Genomic DNA, 19433 nt, shown 5'->3' with positions numbered 1-19433 from the left:
TTGATAAATTTACTTTTATTTCCTCTCATTAGTTCAAATATGTTTATCACTTTAACGAAGAGATTATTTTAACTCTAACTTTTATACATGTTTGCTATTTAACTTCTTCCAATCTGTGTTATTCTGTTAAGGATAGAACGATGATAGGAAAAGTAGGAAACGAATGGGAGGAGTGTTTCAAGTTTAATGTGCCTCGAAAAAGTCAAATCGATGGTTGTTCCAATCGAGTGGAAGAGAGATAGATGCGGCGCAAGCGTACAATGAGTTTAACGGGACAATGTACGTTACGGGACACTTTTTCGTGCGTGCAGCCGGCGTTCATCGATTTATTAGACGTTGTCACGTCAAAAAGAGTCTACACGTGTAGCCATGTTAAACGTACAAATAAAATAATGGACTAGAACGGGACGTACCTTCTGAAGTATATATCTGTTCACGGATTTTCGTGGGAAAACGTGAGTTTCGGAACACGTGGGCACAGAGCATTAGTTACGGGAAGACAAGACAGGCTTCAGGCATGATTCAAGAGGCGGGGGGTAATTGGTGGGAAGTGCACTCGCCTGAGTCTTGTTTATCTGTTGTTTCGGCACTCCGCGCCCGGGTTCAAAGACTGCTTGCTCCCTCCGTGATCTGTGTTGGCGATGAAGGGGCGTGACTCAAGCGACAAACAAAGGTTCGGCCATGTTTATTTGTGGCAGCTCGCGCGCGCGGTCTTTGCTTATCTTTTCGAGTCCTTTGCCCGGACGCAGAATGTCAAGAAAAACGCTAGAATAAATTTCGGTTTCCCGTAACAAAAAAAAAATTATTTGAGATCAAATTTTGCAGTTAGTAATTTCTTGTGTCCTCTTTTTTGATTGCATCTCTTTATTTCGTGTGAAAACGTGAAAGTGTTTAATTTTAGATGTCCTTTAGATCAGATTACACTACGACTCGGTTAAGATTATGAAAATAATGTACTAAAACCGGCCTGGAACATTTTACGATTATAATGAGATATTGGAGCCTTCGCCTAACCAAGATCAAATATTTATAGAAGGAATATATATATATATATATATATATATATATATATTTGGTCATTATTTCTTCTTTAAGCTTTTATCTAATCATTTAATTTTTGCTGTGAAACGTAAAAAACAAAATTGAATTTCACTTTATTACTTAGCGACGAACAAGACTACAAATATTTACACATTTTAATATCCACAACATTAGTATGTGGGTTACTTTACACGCCATAAACCAATAACATCTTGCAAAAAAAAAAAAAAAGGCGACTTAATCATGAGTAGAGACAGCAAAAATGAGCGGGTTCAATGACCTCCAGGATGGACTCCACAATCCTCTACCTACTCGGGCAAACGTCACCAGTCCATAAAAAATTTTTCGGTTATATAATTATAAAGTTTAGCATACATACACATAGATACCATGAAGCTTTGCGCACTAGTAGTCCTATAACCCACCAAACCAGAAATCAACAGCAAAAGGATTTGTTTTTAATAGATTTAAGATAGTGTTTTGGTACTAGACTTCTGATAGACATTACTTCCTGTTATTTTAAATAGTAGTTAACGATATCTACAAAATATTATTGTTAAAGTAAATTTTTATAACAGTCGGAAGTATTCGTCAAAATGATTTCGAAATAATCGTTTCTATACAATATTTTCTATATTTAGACAAACACGTAAAAAACATTTTCCAAGAATACAGGCGTTATAAAAAACATTTTAGTTAGTAAAGAAAGCTGTGCAAATGGTAAGTAGATGGGAAAAAAATTTCTTAATTTTTTTTTTTTAATTTTTACAAAATTTTCCTGTTAGTTATTTAAAGTCACAAAATAGCAATAAAAAAATATTGTGTTTTTAGCATATTAACTACCGGCATAAGAGTGATTTAACGCTGTACAATGACGAGTACTGTACAAACTGAAAACCATTCCGATGACATTGGGTCATCTGCATCTTAACACAAATACGTTAAAATAAATTACTAGTTCGTGGAATTTATTACCCGTGAACTAGAGAGAGAGCGAGAAAAGTAATTTGGGGGGGGGGGGGGAAGAGAGAGAGAGTGAGAAATGGAGAGAGTGGAGGGAGATGGAACGATGGGGGGAGAGGGAGGGGGGTTATATGTGCAACGAGATAAATAGTAATCCAAATAACAGAAGGTTATGTATCCAGAAGAATAATTGAATCATCAAAGTCGAGATGTCTTACACGTCAGTAGCCGATGAGCAGGGTATATATATTTGCTCAAGTATGCGGAGAAGACGAATCGCGGCATGTCAAGTGTCACAGTGTTTCTCTGGGCAGTCCTGCAGTCACGTGTGTCGTGCTGCTGAAGGAGAAGGGGGGAGACAGGGCGGGAGGGGAAGGCCCGCCGCTGAAGCCAGTGGCAGGTCCAAAGGACCAGCTCCGGGGACGACACGTGTTTCTCCTTGATTAGAAAAGTTTCACACACACCCCTTCCTCCAGCACCCAGCCCCCCCCCCCCCCCAATCCCACGCAATACGCCCCACGTGTTCCTAATGGACGGACGGGTCAGTTCGTGTGACATGTTGCCATCCTTCGGTGGGCAGCCTTCTTTTCACAGACGATAGAGCCAAACGCCCGATCGTGCATCTTCGGTTTTTTTTTGTTCATTGTAAATAAATATAGCGGTGTTGGTAAAAGGATACTAATGGTCAATTACATTGCGGACGGTTGATTTTGTTAGGATAGCTACATTAAAGATACGGAGAAAAAAAAAAACACATAAACTTTGGGAACTTCGGGTTTTGGCTCTTTCGTCTGTGAAAAGAAGGCTGCCCATCTTCGGTCCTCTTCTCCACTTTTTTCTTCTTTCTTTCTTGTTCCCCCTTTCTCACTCCATCCTCCCTTCGCTGGCCTCGCATAGCTCCCGAGGTGTCGTGGGCGGACCACGTGCGCAAGACTGGCGGGGGTGACGTCATAGAAGCGCTAATTTATCTCTTCCGATGCGTGTTACCGCCCTTGTGTTGTTAGAGAGAGCTTTATTTTAATTTTCGATTATAAAAAGCCAAGGAAGCTGCTTTGGGTGGACCAATGACACTACAGTTTACTCAGAGGTACACAAGGGAGAAACATTTAAAAAAAAAAGGAGAAAAAGGAACTTCTCACAACAGGAAGTAGAAAAAAAATTGATCGTATTTGAAGAAATAAAAATGAAGAGGTTTGTCTAAAGCTTACCCTTTTTATTGTTAATGGTTCTTTTCTTTCTTTTGTTGAATGATAACATACCTAATTAGATGCTTACATATGAAATTCTTACCGTTAATAATAATCATGACAAATAATAACAATAGTGACATATTATGCTTACACGATTCTTTGCATTACATTTTAAGGTTAGAGTTAGTATATAAATTGTTTCTTATATTTTTAAATTACAATGTTTACGGTTTGTACAACACACCAAAAAGAAGTTATATTCTAGTGACTGTTCACTGGCGGTTAACAAACGCGGGTGAAAAGTTGAAGTGAAATCTGTGGCTTTATTTCTTGTCTTACATGCCGGAGTAGATGTTAATCTTGGTCCTAGGGGTTGAACTACTTGTTGGACAGACTCCGGGACCCCCACTGGAACCAAACGGAAAATGAGTTCCAGTGGTCAGTGATAGAAAATAAATGTAGTAGTTAAGCCAAAGGGGCTCGGGAAAACGTGTTTATATGAAGTTAACTGGGACCGAAAGTGTCGAATTTTTCCACTCACCATTACGCAGGGGATGGTAAAGATGAGCTCCCCTGGCCTCCGAAGATGCTCAGCACTCGCGAAAGACACTCCCGAGTCAATTATGATAAAAAAAACTGTTTATTAGACGGCTACTAATGATGACTTAACGCTAGTGTTGTTGAAACCACTGGCCTACCTGTTGCAGAGATTAGAGAAAGTTACAGATGGAGCATAAACGCAGTTTGTAGGTATCTCTGCTGAAGCCAGGGGACGTAAGGGGGAAGCAGATCGCCGCCATATTGTGCAATGAAGAAAAACGTATTTTCTCATAAGTGATGTATGTATGGTGGTGGAAAAGTGCATGAATATAAAACAAATAAAGATGATTGTCTACAATAGTGTGTAGTAAACTACAGCTGTTCTGCGAATATAAACAAATGGCCGCCATCTTCTTACGTGAACAAACTGGCCACAGCGCTCAGAGCTCAGTGGCGTAGCCAGGATTTGTATATTGGGGGGTGTGTTAAGAAGCATGGCCCACCCGTATTAAAGCGGGAGGGTCCGGGGGTGCTCACCAGGGAAAAAATTTGGATTTTATGGTGTAAAATAGTGCTATTTTATCTTCTTTTTTTTCGGTACTTAAATTTAAATATTGTAATGGTAAAAATTTTATTAATTTTTAACATGGAATTCGTTTGAGTGATGAATAAGAAATTTAAATAAAGATTTGGCGCTAAAGGGGAGGGGGGTTTTGAACACCTAACCCCCCCCCCCCCCCTGGCTTCGCCCCTGTCAGAGCTTGTGCTCCATCTGTAACTCTCTCTGATCTGTGACCTGTTGCTGCACGTGTACACGGGAACAGAGAGGGCAGTGCAGTGGAGTGCAGCGTGTTGCTCGCCGCTGGGTTGCAGGCAGCCAGGCGGGCGGGCCGGCGCTGACTTTCGCTGCGGAGCCGCCGCCGGAGGTGGTGGTTCCGCGGGGGCGGCCCGCCAACCTCACCTGCTCCGCGCCCGGCCGCAACGTCTCCTGGCTGCGCGATGGCGCGCCCCTCGACCTGGCCGGGGACTCGCGCCGCCTGCTGCTGCCCGACGGCACGCTGCTCATCAAGAAGGTGAGCTGCGCCATCCCCTTATTCTAGCTCCACCTCCCCTTATTCCAGCTCCACCTCCCCTTATTCCAGCTCCACCTCCCCTTATTCTAGCTCCACCTCCCCTTATTCCAGCTCCACCTCCCCTTATTCTAGCTCCACCTCCCCTTGTTCTAGCTCCACCTCCCCTTATTCCAGCTCCACTTCGGGGAGAGCCTTCCCCTAGTCTAGCTCCTCATCGAGAAGATAAGCTACAACTCCCCTAACGTTAACTCCACTTCGAGGAGAACCTTCATAAGCCGCCCCCAAAATGACCAGACCTGACCAAACCAATGCGGACTAAAAGTCCAAGTGCCCCACCCCTTGCATAGTAGAACTTCTACCACGCCCCACTCTTCTTCCAGGACCATCCTTCTATTCCTGTAATCCACCTGCTTGTAATAATGCATGACCTTTGCATCCCGCATGTATGTGCCCAGGGTTTTCCCTCTGTCTATGGAGGTTTTACCTGGGCCCAACTTATCTAGTTTTAGTCTAGAATTAAGAGTGAGGGGAGTTAGTCATGGCGAAAACGTCTGCCATGGCTGGCCAATCCCCTCCTAGCACATGATGCACGTGACCTTTTCTGCATGGTTAAAAACCCGCATGTTTAGAGCGTATAGGGCTTGCCCTGAGACGCACTTAGAGTCTTCCCTACCTAGACCCCTCCCTTACACACTTAGTTTTAACTTAGGTTAGGAAAAAAAAACGTTCTCCTATTCTAGCTCCTCATCAAGAAGATAAGCTTCATCTCCCCTTACTCTAGCTCCACTTCGGGGAGAGCCTTCCCCTAGTCTAGCTCCTCATCAAGAAGATAAACTACAATTCCCCTAACGTTAACTCCACTTCGAGGAGAACCTTCCCCTATTCTAGCTCTTCATCAAGAAGATAAGCTACAACTCCCCTAACGTTAACTCCACTTCGAGGAAAACCTTCTCCTTTTCTAGCTCGTCATCAAGAAGGTGAGCTTCAACTCCATGTCAAGAGGAGAGCCTTCCCCTAGTCTAGCTCCTCATCAAGGAAATAAGCATCTCCTCTTACTCTAGCTCCATTTCGAGCAGGGCCTTTAGCTCCTCATCAACAAGTTTAGCTTTGCCTCCAGTTACTCTAGCTCCACTTCGAGGAAAGTCTTCCCCTATTCTAGCTCCTCATCAAGAAGATAAGCTTCATTTCCCTTCCTCTAGCCCCACTTATACAAGGGCCTTTACTCTAGCTCCTCATCAAGGAAATAAGCATCTCCCCTTATTCTAGCTCCATTTCGGGGAGGGGCGGAGCCTGCGCGACCCTGGAGCCGCTCCTGCTGGGACGAGGTGAAACAGCAGCCGCAGCACTCCGAGGAAACTCTCTCCCAAGCGTCATGTTTGCGGTGCGGCCGTGCTTCGAGCGGGCGGAAACAGTCGCGTGACACGTCTTGTCGCGCGGACACGATGACAAGTTCGTGTCATGCGTCTGCACAGAGATAAATATTTTCTCTACTTACAAAATATTCCTTTGGAAATCGGTTCTCCTTAATGTTAACAATTCAACTTTGTCAGCTAATTATGCACCGTACATACAATTATTTTTCATTTAGTTAAATTCCTGTCACTCAAAAATTCTACAAGTTGAACCGTGTCAAACGTAAATACGAAATAATGACGTGGAACAGAACGGGACGCACACCCTTCTTGCGTGTCGTCGCACGGACCAGGCTGGTCGAGGCGAGAGAAACAACTGCCAACTCTTCAGTGTTAGGGGGGAGGTAGGTGTCTGTTGTTTGTGACGTGGCCGTTCGGCGCATTGCGGACGGCGAATTCGAATCCGTTTTTTTTTTTCGGAACCCGGTTCGCCACAGTTTCATCTCGTTATCGCGAAAAACGAGCACTGTCGTCGGCGATTAGCGCGCGGCTCTGTCGGTCCGTTAGCTCGCGCCGACTCAAACCACCTCTAGGCGCGCGGGGGCCGTTTCGGAATTCCGTCCGGAAAAACTTCAGTTGCAGGTTCGTCTGCGGAGGAATAAAAGTCTGGACACGCACGTACGACCTAAAGAAAGGGCGCAGATCTGTGGGATTCCGTGGTCTTGTATTGTAGTGCGAGAAGGGGGAGGGGGGTTTGCCGCGAGATATGTGGCCCATAGGTTTTGCGCGTGCGAGGTACTACTTTCCTTATTTTCAAAAACATCTCGATTTTCACATACTCAGAATACACACACACACACACACACACACACACACACACACACACACAGCGCGGCTCCAGAAGGGGGGTGGTGGGGACGATAGCCCCTCCCGAGACCAATTTTATTGATTAGTGAATATTTATGTTTACTTAAATATTTAATTTCATATGTTAAACTTTTGTCTCATCAAAAGTTGCTTGGAGCTACTAAGGTTCTGTATTTGAAACCTGTTATTTGTAAATATTATTCCAAGGCCAATATCTGACCACTTGCATTTTTTTGCATTTACGACCTTTCTTTGTGCGATAGCCCCTCCCGAAAAGTCATCATGAAGCCGCCATTGACACACACACACACACACTCTCTCTCTCTCTCTCTCTCTCTCTCTCTCTTGCCAAGGAATAGTTTGTAAAACTACAAGAATGAATTTGCAACTTTGTATTTCTCACGAAAATTGGCGCGGATTATTTTACATTTTAATTATGTGTTTCATTCAAGCTTAAAATTTTTTAAATCATGGAAATATATAATCGAGTTATTCAGTAATTGAACTTTATTTTGTTTTTGTTATTATTGTTAATGTGGGCAGTTAATAATGGGAACTCTATTCAGAAAACGGTTCACAAATAACTTGAACTATTGGAGGTACTGGGACAACATGCATCATAAATGCCGAACCCATTATTACTGCGAACAATATTTTGCAGTGATACAGTTATTTTCATGCAAATTGGATACAAATCTACATGTATCTGTTCTATATTGTAATGTTCCATTTACAAAACAAAATACAGTGTACGTTATGTTTAAAGAGTGGAGCATATAATATTTCCATGTAGGTGCAATTTATTCCCACGTATTCAGTTTTTCAACTATTTGCTGTCATAGACACAATTTTCATTTAAGGAAAATCATATATACTAAGAAAATAAAATTAAACGAATGGATAGCATTCCTTCCAGTGAGAAGCTTTTTTATTCCCTGGGTGGGGGGGAAGTGGATGTTTATCGACGCCCGTATTTAAAGTGCTTACCAAGGCTGGTGTGCGCATCAGGGTGTCCACAGTTAGTACTTACGTACTAGATCTAGTACTGTTATAAGTTTTTTAGTGGTCTAGTACATTTACGCTCAGATATAGTACTTTATTTCTTTAATATAATAATATCACAGTAACTCCAATATGTTTTATTATTAAGCATAATTATTTTTAAAAACTATGGAATGTATGTGTGTGTGGTGTGATATTTAAGTTAGAGCATTGCAACTTCATAATAACTTCCTAAATTGTTAAAACCATTACAAATTATAATTTAGTACTTTTTTTTTTTTTTCAAATCTAGTACTTTTTCTCGCCTAAGTTGGTACGAAATATTTTTTCCTTGTGGACACCCTGGTGCGCATTTGAAGTTGGAGCCTTGGAGCAACTGGTATATCGCCTCGTCAGGGGTGTGTGTGTCTGTGTCGGTGAGGCGGGATGATAAGTGCGACACTCGCTGGTGCTTCTAGCGCGGCGTCGCCCCTAAGCGCACGGCTGTGGCCTGGCGCGCAGGTCTCCTCGTGGTAGTAGTAGCCTACGTGGCGGGAGAATCGTGAGATGTAAGTTGTCGTGCGAGTCCCTCGGGTGCTTCGAAGAAGGGATGCCTTCATTTCACAGACGAGAGAGCCACACCCGAAGTTCCCCGAAGTTCACGCTAGCTTTTTTTTTTTCCCCCGTACCACAACAGTTGTATTTATTTGGGGGAAACCGTTTACATGATTTCACAGTATCTTTAATGTAGCTATCCTAACCAAATCAACCGTCCACGATGTTTTAAAGTATTTATAATGTAGCTAACCTAACTGAACAAAAACCGAAGATGCACGATTGGGTCTCTCGTCTGTGAAAAGAAGGCTTCCTTTTGAAGAAGCCCTCATGCCATGATTTCGAACACACGTGCTTTTGGCCATTTTCCATTCTCCTCTGTTTTTTTTTTTTTTTGCAAATCGCGTGTTTTTTTTGTTCTGAAGCTCTGCACACCGTGTGTGGCGCTCGGGTGGGCGGGCGAACGAAACACCCCTGCATTTACCTTGCAGCGCTTCCTCCTTCTCCCCTCCACCCACACCCTTCCCCCTCCTCCCCCTTCTCCCGGAAGGGGGGGGGGGGGGGGTTGGCGAGTAAAAAAAAAATTAGCTCCTCGCCCGCCCGCCTCGGCCGTCCATGTTCGCTCCTCGCGACTGAAGACACAGTGTCGGATGATGCGCCCTTGTGCCTCCCCGAGCCTGGGACGTGGCTCGTCCACACCTGTGTGCACGCACATGCACGTGTACACACACACACACGCACAGTTCCACATGCATGTGCATATGCACACACGTGCACGTGGCAGATTCATTTTTACTACAGACATTTACCAGAATATCCTAGTAGTTTTATGAAATAAAAATGTTGGGGAGCTGATGGACTGAATTTTTTTTTTTGAAAGTTAAATACATGTTCACCGTCAAATATTAAAAGAACCTAGTTTTTTTTGCTTGCCATACGACATGCAATTAATTAAAAATTAAATGACTGCAAATAAATGTATTTATTCACCGTTAAAATTTGAATGAAAATGATTTTGAATATTTTAATTAATACGTGGTGGCGATATGAGGTGCTGACGGGAAAGGTTTTGTTTTAGTTGGTTTAAAAAATAAAAAAAAACTGTATTAGGGGGGGGGGGGGGGGGGGGTCACCAAGACGTGTTCTTCTTGCCCCGGGTGGAAACTATTCTAGAGTTACGTTCCTGGCCGCAGAACAGTTCCGAGCACACAAGCGAACAACACGCACATTCCTTCAGGCACTTGGCAATCACGTCCAATAATAATTGTAAAGCCTGTCCATCTTTGGATTATTATATAAATATATTTTTTTGAAGTGACAACGTCTAATAAATCGATGAACGCCGGCTGCACTCACGAAAAAGTGTCCCGTTACGCACATTGTCCCGTTACGCTGTGTCTCGTTACGCTCATTGTACGCTTGCACCGCATCTATCTCTCTTCCACTCGATTGGAAAGACCATCGATTTGACTTTTTCGAGGCACATTAAACTTGAAACACTCCCATTCGTTTCCTACTTTTCCTATCATCGTCCTATCCTTAACAGAATATCACAGATTGGAAGAAGTTAAATAGCAAACATGTATAAAAGTTGTAGTTAAAATAGTCTGTTCGTTAAAGTAATAAACATATTTGAATTAATGAGTGCAAATAAAAGTAAATTTATCAATTAAATTGATAGATAGATAGATTTAATTTCACTCCTTTGTATCCATACAATATAGTGATAATTCAATAAAAATGATTCAATTTTATTCATAAAAGTATGCAATCATTTCATCAATGTTTTGTTATGACGTTGTCACGTTAAACTATCGTCCGTAAACCAACTTTACAGACAACCATTTTTTTTTTTTACATTTCAGCAGGGTGGGCTGATTAAAACACAATGGTTCAAACCAAGTGGTTTTTATATATAATGTTTTGTTTATTATTTTTAAAATAGAATGTCTTTTTTTATTAATGAAAGCTCTAATTTCGCTTCAATAACAACAAAAGTATAGTCATTAATGTTTCTTGTGATTCACAGGAGCAAAAAAAATTTATACTAATCAATATCTTATGTCATTTAAATTATCTGAATAAGCTGTAATTCATACCTGGCTAAATACTGCTCAAAAATTAAAAAAAAAAAAAAAAAAAATTCTATTCTGTGGGAAATCCCCGACTGTAGGCCTACTGTAAAATTCTCGTTCTGTGAGGAATAACAATGCTATGAAGAATCTTTCTCCTTTGGGGGAATACCCTTCCTGTGGTTAGGTCCCAGTCAGATGTGAAGATTTGCTGGACTTGAGTCCTTTGATGTTATAACTTTATCGGTTCAAAATGACTGGCAGAAAGTGGCATGTTGTATGGCTTTAATTTTAACACGCTGAGAACCAAAATAACTGACGTAATAAAAGAAAAACATGTTTTATACTAAAAATAACCTGATTCATACAAAAAAAAAATTTTTCCAACACTTCATTTTAGTGGTTTTTAAAATTTTACCCTGTCAGTGGACAAACTATACTACAACATGTAATATTAAGCTGCAATTTTGGAAAAGGGGGGGGGGGGGTGGTCTGTGAATGTAAAAACCAAAATTCAGTATTCATAATCCATTTAGAATTAATTTAGAGCTAGAAACAGTTTTTGGAGTGTAGTCCTAAAATACAAATAAAAATAATTTTTACAGCAAAACTATGTTGTCACTAATAAGCCACATATTGTTCTTCACAAATATTTTCAACAGATATTCACTAAGTATTATACTGTGAATGTAAAATGTCGCGCAAATGTGTGCAATTGTTATCACTTGTGCGACGTTTCATAGCAATCATATCACAGTTATTAAATATATCTTGAAAATATTTGTGGCGGCACAACAATAGCAAGAGAGGAATAGTATTAAATTAACAGAAACTACCCTTAATTGATAGTAAGGACGAGAAAATGAAGAAAATAAAATCAACGGGGCGTGTGTGATCCCACCTTAAATAAATCTAAATGAATAAATAATGTAAATGTTCGTTCGTTAAAAATCGTAAATCTCCGAAAGTTCTTTACTGATTGCTTTGAAATTTTGACACAATGTTGCGTTCTGATGCGCGTGTGTTTTTATGTACCTATGTCACATCTGTGACAGGTAAAAATATGGATTAAAAATAATATATGTACAAATGAATGATTGCGTGTTCTTCTGTTTTGTAAAGATGAAGATATAGATTGGAGGATATAGACATAGAGAGATATAGAGAGAGGCATAGCGAGTTGTAGAGAGGGAGAAATAGAAGTAGGTATATATTGATGTAGATACGGAGATAGATTGATATATAGATAGAAATATAGATACATAGAGATATAAGTATAGAGAGATAGAGTGATATTGAGAGATATGGATGTGTGTACACACACACACACACACATATATATTCTGTGGGAAATCCCCGACTGTACTGTAAAATTCCCGTTCTATGAGGAAGAACAATGCTATGAAGAATCTTTCTCCTTTGGGGGAATACCCTTCCTGTGGAGAGACATTTAGCGAGATTTATAGAGGAACATATTGTCACGATCCACTTTCGGAGGGGGGAGAGAATCGTAGCTCTTTACATAGAAACAACTCGCTTGGCATCAACTAGTCTTAACTTCATAAAATACTTTACTGTACCTAGGATCATAGGTTCGTCATCCCGTACAGGATGTCTGGTGAGAGCTGAACTAAGGAGATTTTGCAAAATAACATAATACTTAATTAAAATTATTTTATTCTTAAAGTCAAATACTCAACATCATTTTAAAGAACATTTAAATAGCGGGATTACAATTTAAAACAATAATCTCTTTACTTCCTTAACGATTGAACGACCTTACAAGAGAGAGAATGAGAGAACTTCACTAAACACTTCCCTAGTCCTTCCGAATACCTCAAATCATAATTAATACTTAAAATTAAAACAAAGATAAGTCCATACTCACATTTTCCGAAAAGCCTTTCTTGATCGATTACTTTAAAAAAATAACGTAGGGGCCTCTCCTGCCCTTGAAATCCCGAACGAACATTACATTTTAAAAACTATGACGCGTGACCCCTGACGAGGGCCATAGCCTCCGCCCGAAAGCTTGACGACTACATTATGACCTAACTTAAATTAAACGACTCGTGGCCTCTGGCGTCGACCATAGCTTCCGCCCGAAAGCTTGAATTCCTACATCACGAACGAACTAACAACTCGTGACCACAGGTGAGACGCATAGCCTCCGCCTGAGTGAGCCCCGAGTCACCACTCACTTGCGCTTAAATTCGCGCGCCCTGCCGCGCCTACCATAACAAAAGCTCGTTATTGAAGTCAAATTTACTAAACAACTAACTAGAACATCTGGGAAGACTACCCCCCCTCTACCCCGATGTGCAGGCCACACCGCGCGGCTTGTTACGACAGCGCGCCCCAGTAACTGCGGCCCGTGGCTGCGCCAGCGCGCGGCCAAACAAACAAACAAAATTCTGCAAGCCCGCAGCGCGCCGCGCCGGCCCCGTGCCCCAATTACATGGTCACGCCACTTGCGCTGACGAGTGAACAGAGCAGCCAGCCCAGAGTCCCGTCAGTAAAGTCCCTAAATTTGATTTCAACAACCCTGCAAAATTTCAACCGGCGACATAACCCTCCCCTCACAGAGCTCGAGCCCCATCGAGCTACCTCAAAATTACAAATTGTCTTTTTCCATTAAACCATAACTATAAATTCCTCATTTCACAAAAATAATAATTTTCTTAGTTCCTTGCTGTCTGAACATACATCTAGATTCTGCATAAGATTTATTTTAAAACAACAAGTATTCATAAAATTAAATGTAAAACTTTTATCTGGTTTGTTCTCACAGGAACCTTCAGAGGCTCGAGTTCTCAATTCTAAAAAAATTGTTCTGTTAGTGAAGCTCTCTTTACAAATTAAATTACTGTTCTTAGTTTCTCAGTATTCGTTAAACAATGTGCAAATTCTTGATAATTATTATTATTATTTTTTTTTCGGTTTCCGTTTATTACCATACTTCTTTCGTTCTTCAAAAAAAATTAAGTGTCCTTACAGTGTTTCAATTAATTAAACTCTTATCTCGTGAAGGTTGGTGCAACTCCTCGAAGTCAGTGTTGTCGAGAAGAGTAGCTCCCTGGGCTGGCCATCAGCAAACACCACTCAACTCCAACAGCTACTGGACTGGCTTCCAGGGCAGCTCACAACTTCTCCCCACATCTGCTTCGGAGTTGTGCCATCCTCATCACGAACAGATTACAATTCTGAAACATCATCAACAGGCATTACCATCACGCCTGACAAATACAAAACTAACTACTAAACTGCAATCGATGGGCAAGGATGCAAACACACAAAAAAATAAAATTAATTAATTCAACTGCTAACATAAATTATCCCACCCTTAGCATAATCTAATCAGGCAAATAATTTGATAGGAAAAACTTAAGGAAGGGAAACATGACCTCCAATGATTTTCCCTACCTCTTGAGTCTTGATCTTCTCTATACAGCAAATAGTCCCCACGAAGTAACTGGGTTGAAGGTCAGTTCACATGACCCACCCATAACCTCTTCTACTCTTCTTTTCTTCTGGGGGCAACCACAATGCCCACCAATCTCTCTCCATGGTGCCGAACCAGCTATCCCATGAGAGTAAACAACGTAGTCAATAGGAGCGCAGAGGGGAAACACCAATCTCTGGCTTGTCGAGTCATAAAACTGCTTTATCTTCTTCTTCTTCTGAGTAAAAATATCTGACTAACCTTGCTTCTATTCTTCCAAACAGTAAAAGTTCATCAGGTATCTTCATGAAAGAAACATTCTAACTAATAATTCTTCATTTTTCTTCTTCTTTATTTCTGTTAGTTGTAATAGAAGGCCATGTTAGGGAGGTTATAGGGAAAAAGAGTGGCCAATTCCCACCCCATCACCCACCTAGATCATGACTAATTAACTTTTAAACTTTCTATTTGAAACAAATAAAAAAAAACATTTTTTTTTATTCAAACTTTTAAACTATAATTACTTTTACTTCATAACCTCAAAAGCTAATCAATAATTCTAAATGAAATTGTGATTTACTGCATCCTTGTTCCATCCGATCTGTTTGTTTATAACCTTTCTTGTAAAGTATAAAATTTTCAAACATTACTAATTCAAAAAAAAATTAAATTCTGGTGTCCTTTGAGTTACAATTAACTTTACTATTTCTTAGCTTGAAATAATTTAAGTTTTCAGAACTATTTCATTGTCTAATTCACAACACTTAAAAATCAACTCAAAACAACAAATCATCAAAATCAATAAGATCATCTGACCTACCTATCAGTACTGTGAACTTGAACTGTTCGTACACATTTATAATAAGCTATTGTATTTAAATTCCAACCTAAATAAGGTTTTAAAAAAAACTACTAATCCCTCTGTAAATTAAGAAAATTAACTTTAAAAATTAAACTTAAGGTATTAGTTCTTTTTGACAGCTACCACAACTCACTAGTTCCATTACATTACTATAACCTAAAAAGTTCTGTAAATAATGTTTATAACAAAAAAAAACTCCAGTTACTGTCTTCCATAAAAAAAAATAAAACTTTACATGACCTTATTAATCTCCACTTGTAAGTCCATGGCTGCCAGCTTTCTCTTCTCTTGAATCTTCAGTCTTGGCTCTTGTTTCAGTGATCTTGTATCTTGTCTCTCGAACTCTTGTCATCTTGTAAACTGGACTGCTGCTCAGCTCATCTTAAGGAATCTGTAACAGTTTCAAAAATACATGTTAATTTAAATTACATAATTCCTGTTCTTTGGTCCTAAAAAAAAATTGTATTATTAGTACACATTACCCTGAAACAACATTATTATTCATTGTTTATTACTTAAAAAAATGCTTTACCATAAAATCCTTTTTTGTTCTTTTCATTAGGCCTATTTATTTTCCTTCTTCTTAATTAAATTCTGCTTCAAATGTTAATCCTAACTTAAGACCTACCATCTATTTATTATTCATTACCTACATTATTTATGTTACCCTAAAATTCCCATAAGTTTCTAATACTTCCTATCAAAGACATTCTCTCTAAAAAAAAATTTACTTGTGACTCTTAACTTAACAAACTTAAAAAAAACTTTTACACTAGACTTAACTTATTATTCATTCTTAGTTACTAAATTTCTATATGTAAACTTTAGTACTTACAAACAAAAACTGCCTATTTCTCTCTACCTCTTAATCTCTTTCAATTATTACAATAATAATGTTACCTTGCATCTTTAAACTTTCTTCTTTTCAATTAAATTAGACATCTCATAACAATAAAAATTCTGCCTATACTCTTCTTATGGGTGTACAAACCAACAACAAAATTTCAAATTCTCAAGTTTCCTTATATTTAAATTATGCAATACAAATAACCTCTGTGGTGCCTGTACCCTTTAGGCCTACCACCTTCTCCTCTCACAGCATGACAACTCTTATTCCTCGGGGTCTGTATTCACTGTTACAAATCAAATATCTCAAAAAAATTAAAAACAAATTTATTATTTTAAGAAAACAAAAATTTACATTGAATTTACTATGGAGCCTGGAAATCTTAATGTCTCACAGCAGCTAACATGACTAAATCCCATGGAACCCCAGGTTTACATAACCTGTGCCCAAAAATTTAAGCATACCAGGCTTTCTCTGCACTGGTTTTACAGCATCACACACTATTTAGGGCCCCTGATCTGCCATCAGTCCCAAGGAGTTTTCCCACAACCCCTCTCTACACAAGCGCCTACCGCATTCCTCTCAATTGGCTATCGGTTTTACGGCATTCTTTTGGGATCCGACCATCAAGTTAGGGCTAATCGAACACTAAACCTCCATACTTCCAAACTAATGTAAATCAATTAAATTTTCTCTGTAAATTCTAAAAATCAAAAAAAATTATTCCAACATGCCAAAGAAACTTCCAAAAAAAATTCATAATCTTATCTTCAAACCATTAAAATAAAAATAAATAGATTACTCTGTTTTCTCCTTAATAACTGTAAACTGTCAACAAATATCATGTCGTAAATTTTAACTATGCTTACTGACTCTTAATCAAAAAATCTCATTTGTCCTAATTAATAAACAACCGATTTCCTTAAAATCTCACTGTATCTCTCACACTCAAACTTCACTGGCTGAATATCTCAATAAATTCAAAAACAATTATCTAAACTCTTAAAGAAACTCCTCCCCAATTATTCAAATTACTTCACCTTATTTTATTTCATTACTTAAAACACCTTACTCAAAAAAAATTAATTAATTATCTAGCTATCTTCCATTATTATTTATTTACCGAACAAAACTTTCTCCTAAATTAATTTAGTAACATTCAATTTCACATTAGGCAAGTACACTAACTCTCTACAGCAATGTTTCTCATTTCCCTCCTTCCTAACTGAATCCAATCTTACTTAACCTCCAGGGAATTTACCTCACAAAATAACCAAAAATTTCACTGTAGTGCCTATCTGCTATAGGCCCACTACACAGGGGGCTCTAACCCCACCAACAAACTTCATTGAAATGGTACCCTATCCCATACAGGATAGCCACTTCGGTACTACCATGGGGAACTCCTGCCCCAAACTACTAACAACACTCAGGATTCTCCTAACCCTTAATTCACGTAGATAGCCCATCTCCTATGGGTCTGTTCTACAATCCCTACTTCCCAGGGACACAACACCTCACCTTAGGGTCCCTCGCCCTAAAGAAAACATTAATTTTGTCTCTCTGTTCCCTTGGAGTAAATTCCCTCTACACACAAAAACTATCCTTCCCACTTTTCTCAATGCTTATCGATTTTATAATGTACCTCCTTAATAATGTTTACAAATCCCAAAAAAATATTTTTAAAACCGAGGTAGAATTTAACTAACAAAAACATAAACAACTTACAACGAAACACTTCTAGCCTATACATCATACACTTCTTAAATTAAATTACTTACATACTGAAAGTTCCTCTTCTCCTAAAACACACTTAAATTTAAATTTATTTAACCAATAGTCTATTTTCTTATCGTTAAGTTACCGTACAGCTGATCAAAACAAGGTCACGGCCTGTCCACGTCTCCGTATGAGCCCGTGACGTCACCGAATTCCATCAGGTGCGCCAACCCTCGCTTGCGGTTCCTCCGTTCTCCGCTAGGTCTCAGCACCTCCCCGTCACGTGTTCACTCTGCCACGTCCACTGACGTGTCGTTCTGAAACAACTCTCAACATTTTTCTAATTAAAACAAAACATCACTATAAATTCTATAACTCTCTTTTACATAAACTCTCGTTTTCTCTTTAATTCCTTTCTAACGTTTATCCTTCCCTCGACTGATTTAATTCGTACGTCTCGTCTCCTACGCGCACGAAAACAAAACAAACTTCTCTTGAAAATAATTCCTATTTACGAAAAAAACTTTATTTTAAATTTTAACTCTCTTAACCTACAATCTTAAAATTAATTTCAATTAAATTAAACCACTTGCATTATCTCTATTAATCATTTAAATTATAACGTATTCTCCTCACGTAAAAATCCCTGATAAACTCAACGACTTAAAACAACTTATCACTATAAACTTTATCCTTACAAGTATACTCAAATAAACATCTGTTACGTCAAAAAAAAAATCTCAAAGACTTCCTCCACTATAGACTAAAATTCCGTAATCCTCTCCTCAAGTAAACTCTTAATAACCTGCTATCAGAAGCTGAAACTAACTTAATAATAAACATAAAAATCTACCTCTCTCTCTCTCCAGAAATAGAACCTACCCGGCGCCTCCACCATTTCTGTCACGATCCACTTTCGGAGGGGGGAGAGAATCGTAGCTCTTTACATAGAAACAACTCGCTTGGCATCAACTAGTCTTAACTTCATAAAATACTTTACTGTACCTAGGATCATAGGTTCGTCATCCCGTACAGGATGTCTGGTGAGAGCTGAACTAAGGAGATTTTGCAAAATAACATAATACTTAATTAAAATTATTTTATTCTTAAAGTCAAATACTCAACATCATTTTAAAGAACATTTAAATAGCGGGATTACAATTTAAAACAATAATCTCTTTACTTCCTTAACGATTGAACGACCTTACAAGAGAGAGAATGAGAGAACTTCACTAAACACTTCCCTAGTCCTTCCGAATACCTCAAATCATAATTAATACTTAAAATTAAAACAAAGATAAGTCCATACTCACATTTTCCGAAAAGCCTTTCTTGATCGATTACTTTAAAAAAATAACGTAGGGGCCTCTCCTGCCCTTGAAATCCCGAACGAACATTACATTTTAAAAACTATGACGCGTGACCCCTGACGAGGGCCATAGCCTCCGCCCGAAAGCTTGACGACTACATTATGACCTAACTTAAATTAAACGACTCGTGGCCTCTGGCGTCGACCATAGCTTCCGCCCGAAAGCTTGAATTCCTACATCACGAACGAACTAACAACTCGTGACCACAGGTGAGACGCATAGCCTCCGCCTGAGTGAGCCCCGAGTCACCACTCACTTGCGCTTAAATTCGCGCGCCCTGCCGCGCCTACCATAACAAAAGCTCGTTATTGAAGTCAAATTTACTAAACAACTAACTAGAACATCTGGGAAGACTACCCCCCCTCTACCCCGATGTGCAGGCCACACCGCGCGGCTTGTTACGACAGCGCGCCCCAGTAACTGCGGCCCGTGGCTGCGCCAGCGCGCGGCCAAACAAACAAACAAAATTCTGCAAGCCCGCAGCGCGCCGCGCCGGCCCCGTGCCCCAATTACATGGTCACGCCACTTGCGCTGACGAGTGAACAGAGCAGCCAGCCCA

The 19433-nt window shown here is 39.6% G+C and overlaps 1 protein-coding gene and 1 long non-coding RNA gene across 3 annotated transcripts in view; one reads left to right on the top strand and one right to left on the bottom strand.

The window, feature by feature from the left end:
- LOC134535037 (protogenin B-like) overlaps positions 1-19433 on the top strand; it is a 220650-nt gene that overhangs the window by 107510 nt on the left and 93707 nt on the right. For both annotated transcript variants that reach the window (XM_063373870.1, XM_063373869.1), the window contains exon 2: positions 4608-4807. In XM_063373870.1, the coding sequence (XP_063229940.1) occupies positions 4608-4807 (200 nt within the window). The remainder of the gene's footprint in view (positions 1-4607; positions 4808-19433) is intronic.
- LOC134535036 (uncharacterized) lies at positions 13563-18413 on the bottom strand. Its single transcript, XR_010075568.1, has 2 exons — positions 17567-18413; positions 13563-15329 (listed from the first exon to the last, which is right to left on the bottom strand). It is a non-coding gene; the product is annotated as an uncharacterized LOC134535036 (long non-coding RNA).

This window comes from Bacillus rossius, chromosome 8 (genome assembly GCF_032445375.1).
Source record: "Bacillus rossius redtenbacheri isolate Brsri chromosome 8, Brsri_v3, whole genome shotgun sequence".
In the NCBI taxonomy this organism is placed as follows: Eukaryota; Metazoa; Arthropoda; class Insecta; order Phasmatodea; family Bacillidae; genus Bacillus; species Bacillus rossius.
This window is presented reverse-complemented; position numbering and strand designations above follow the sequence as displayed.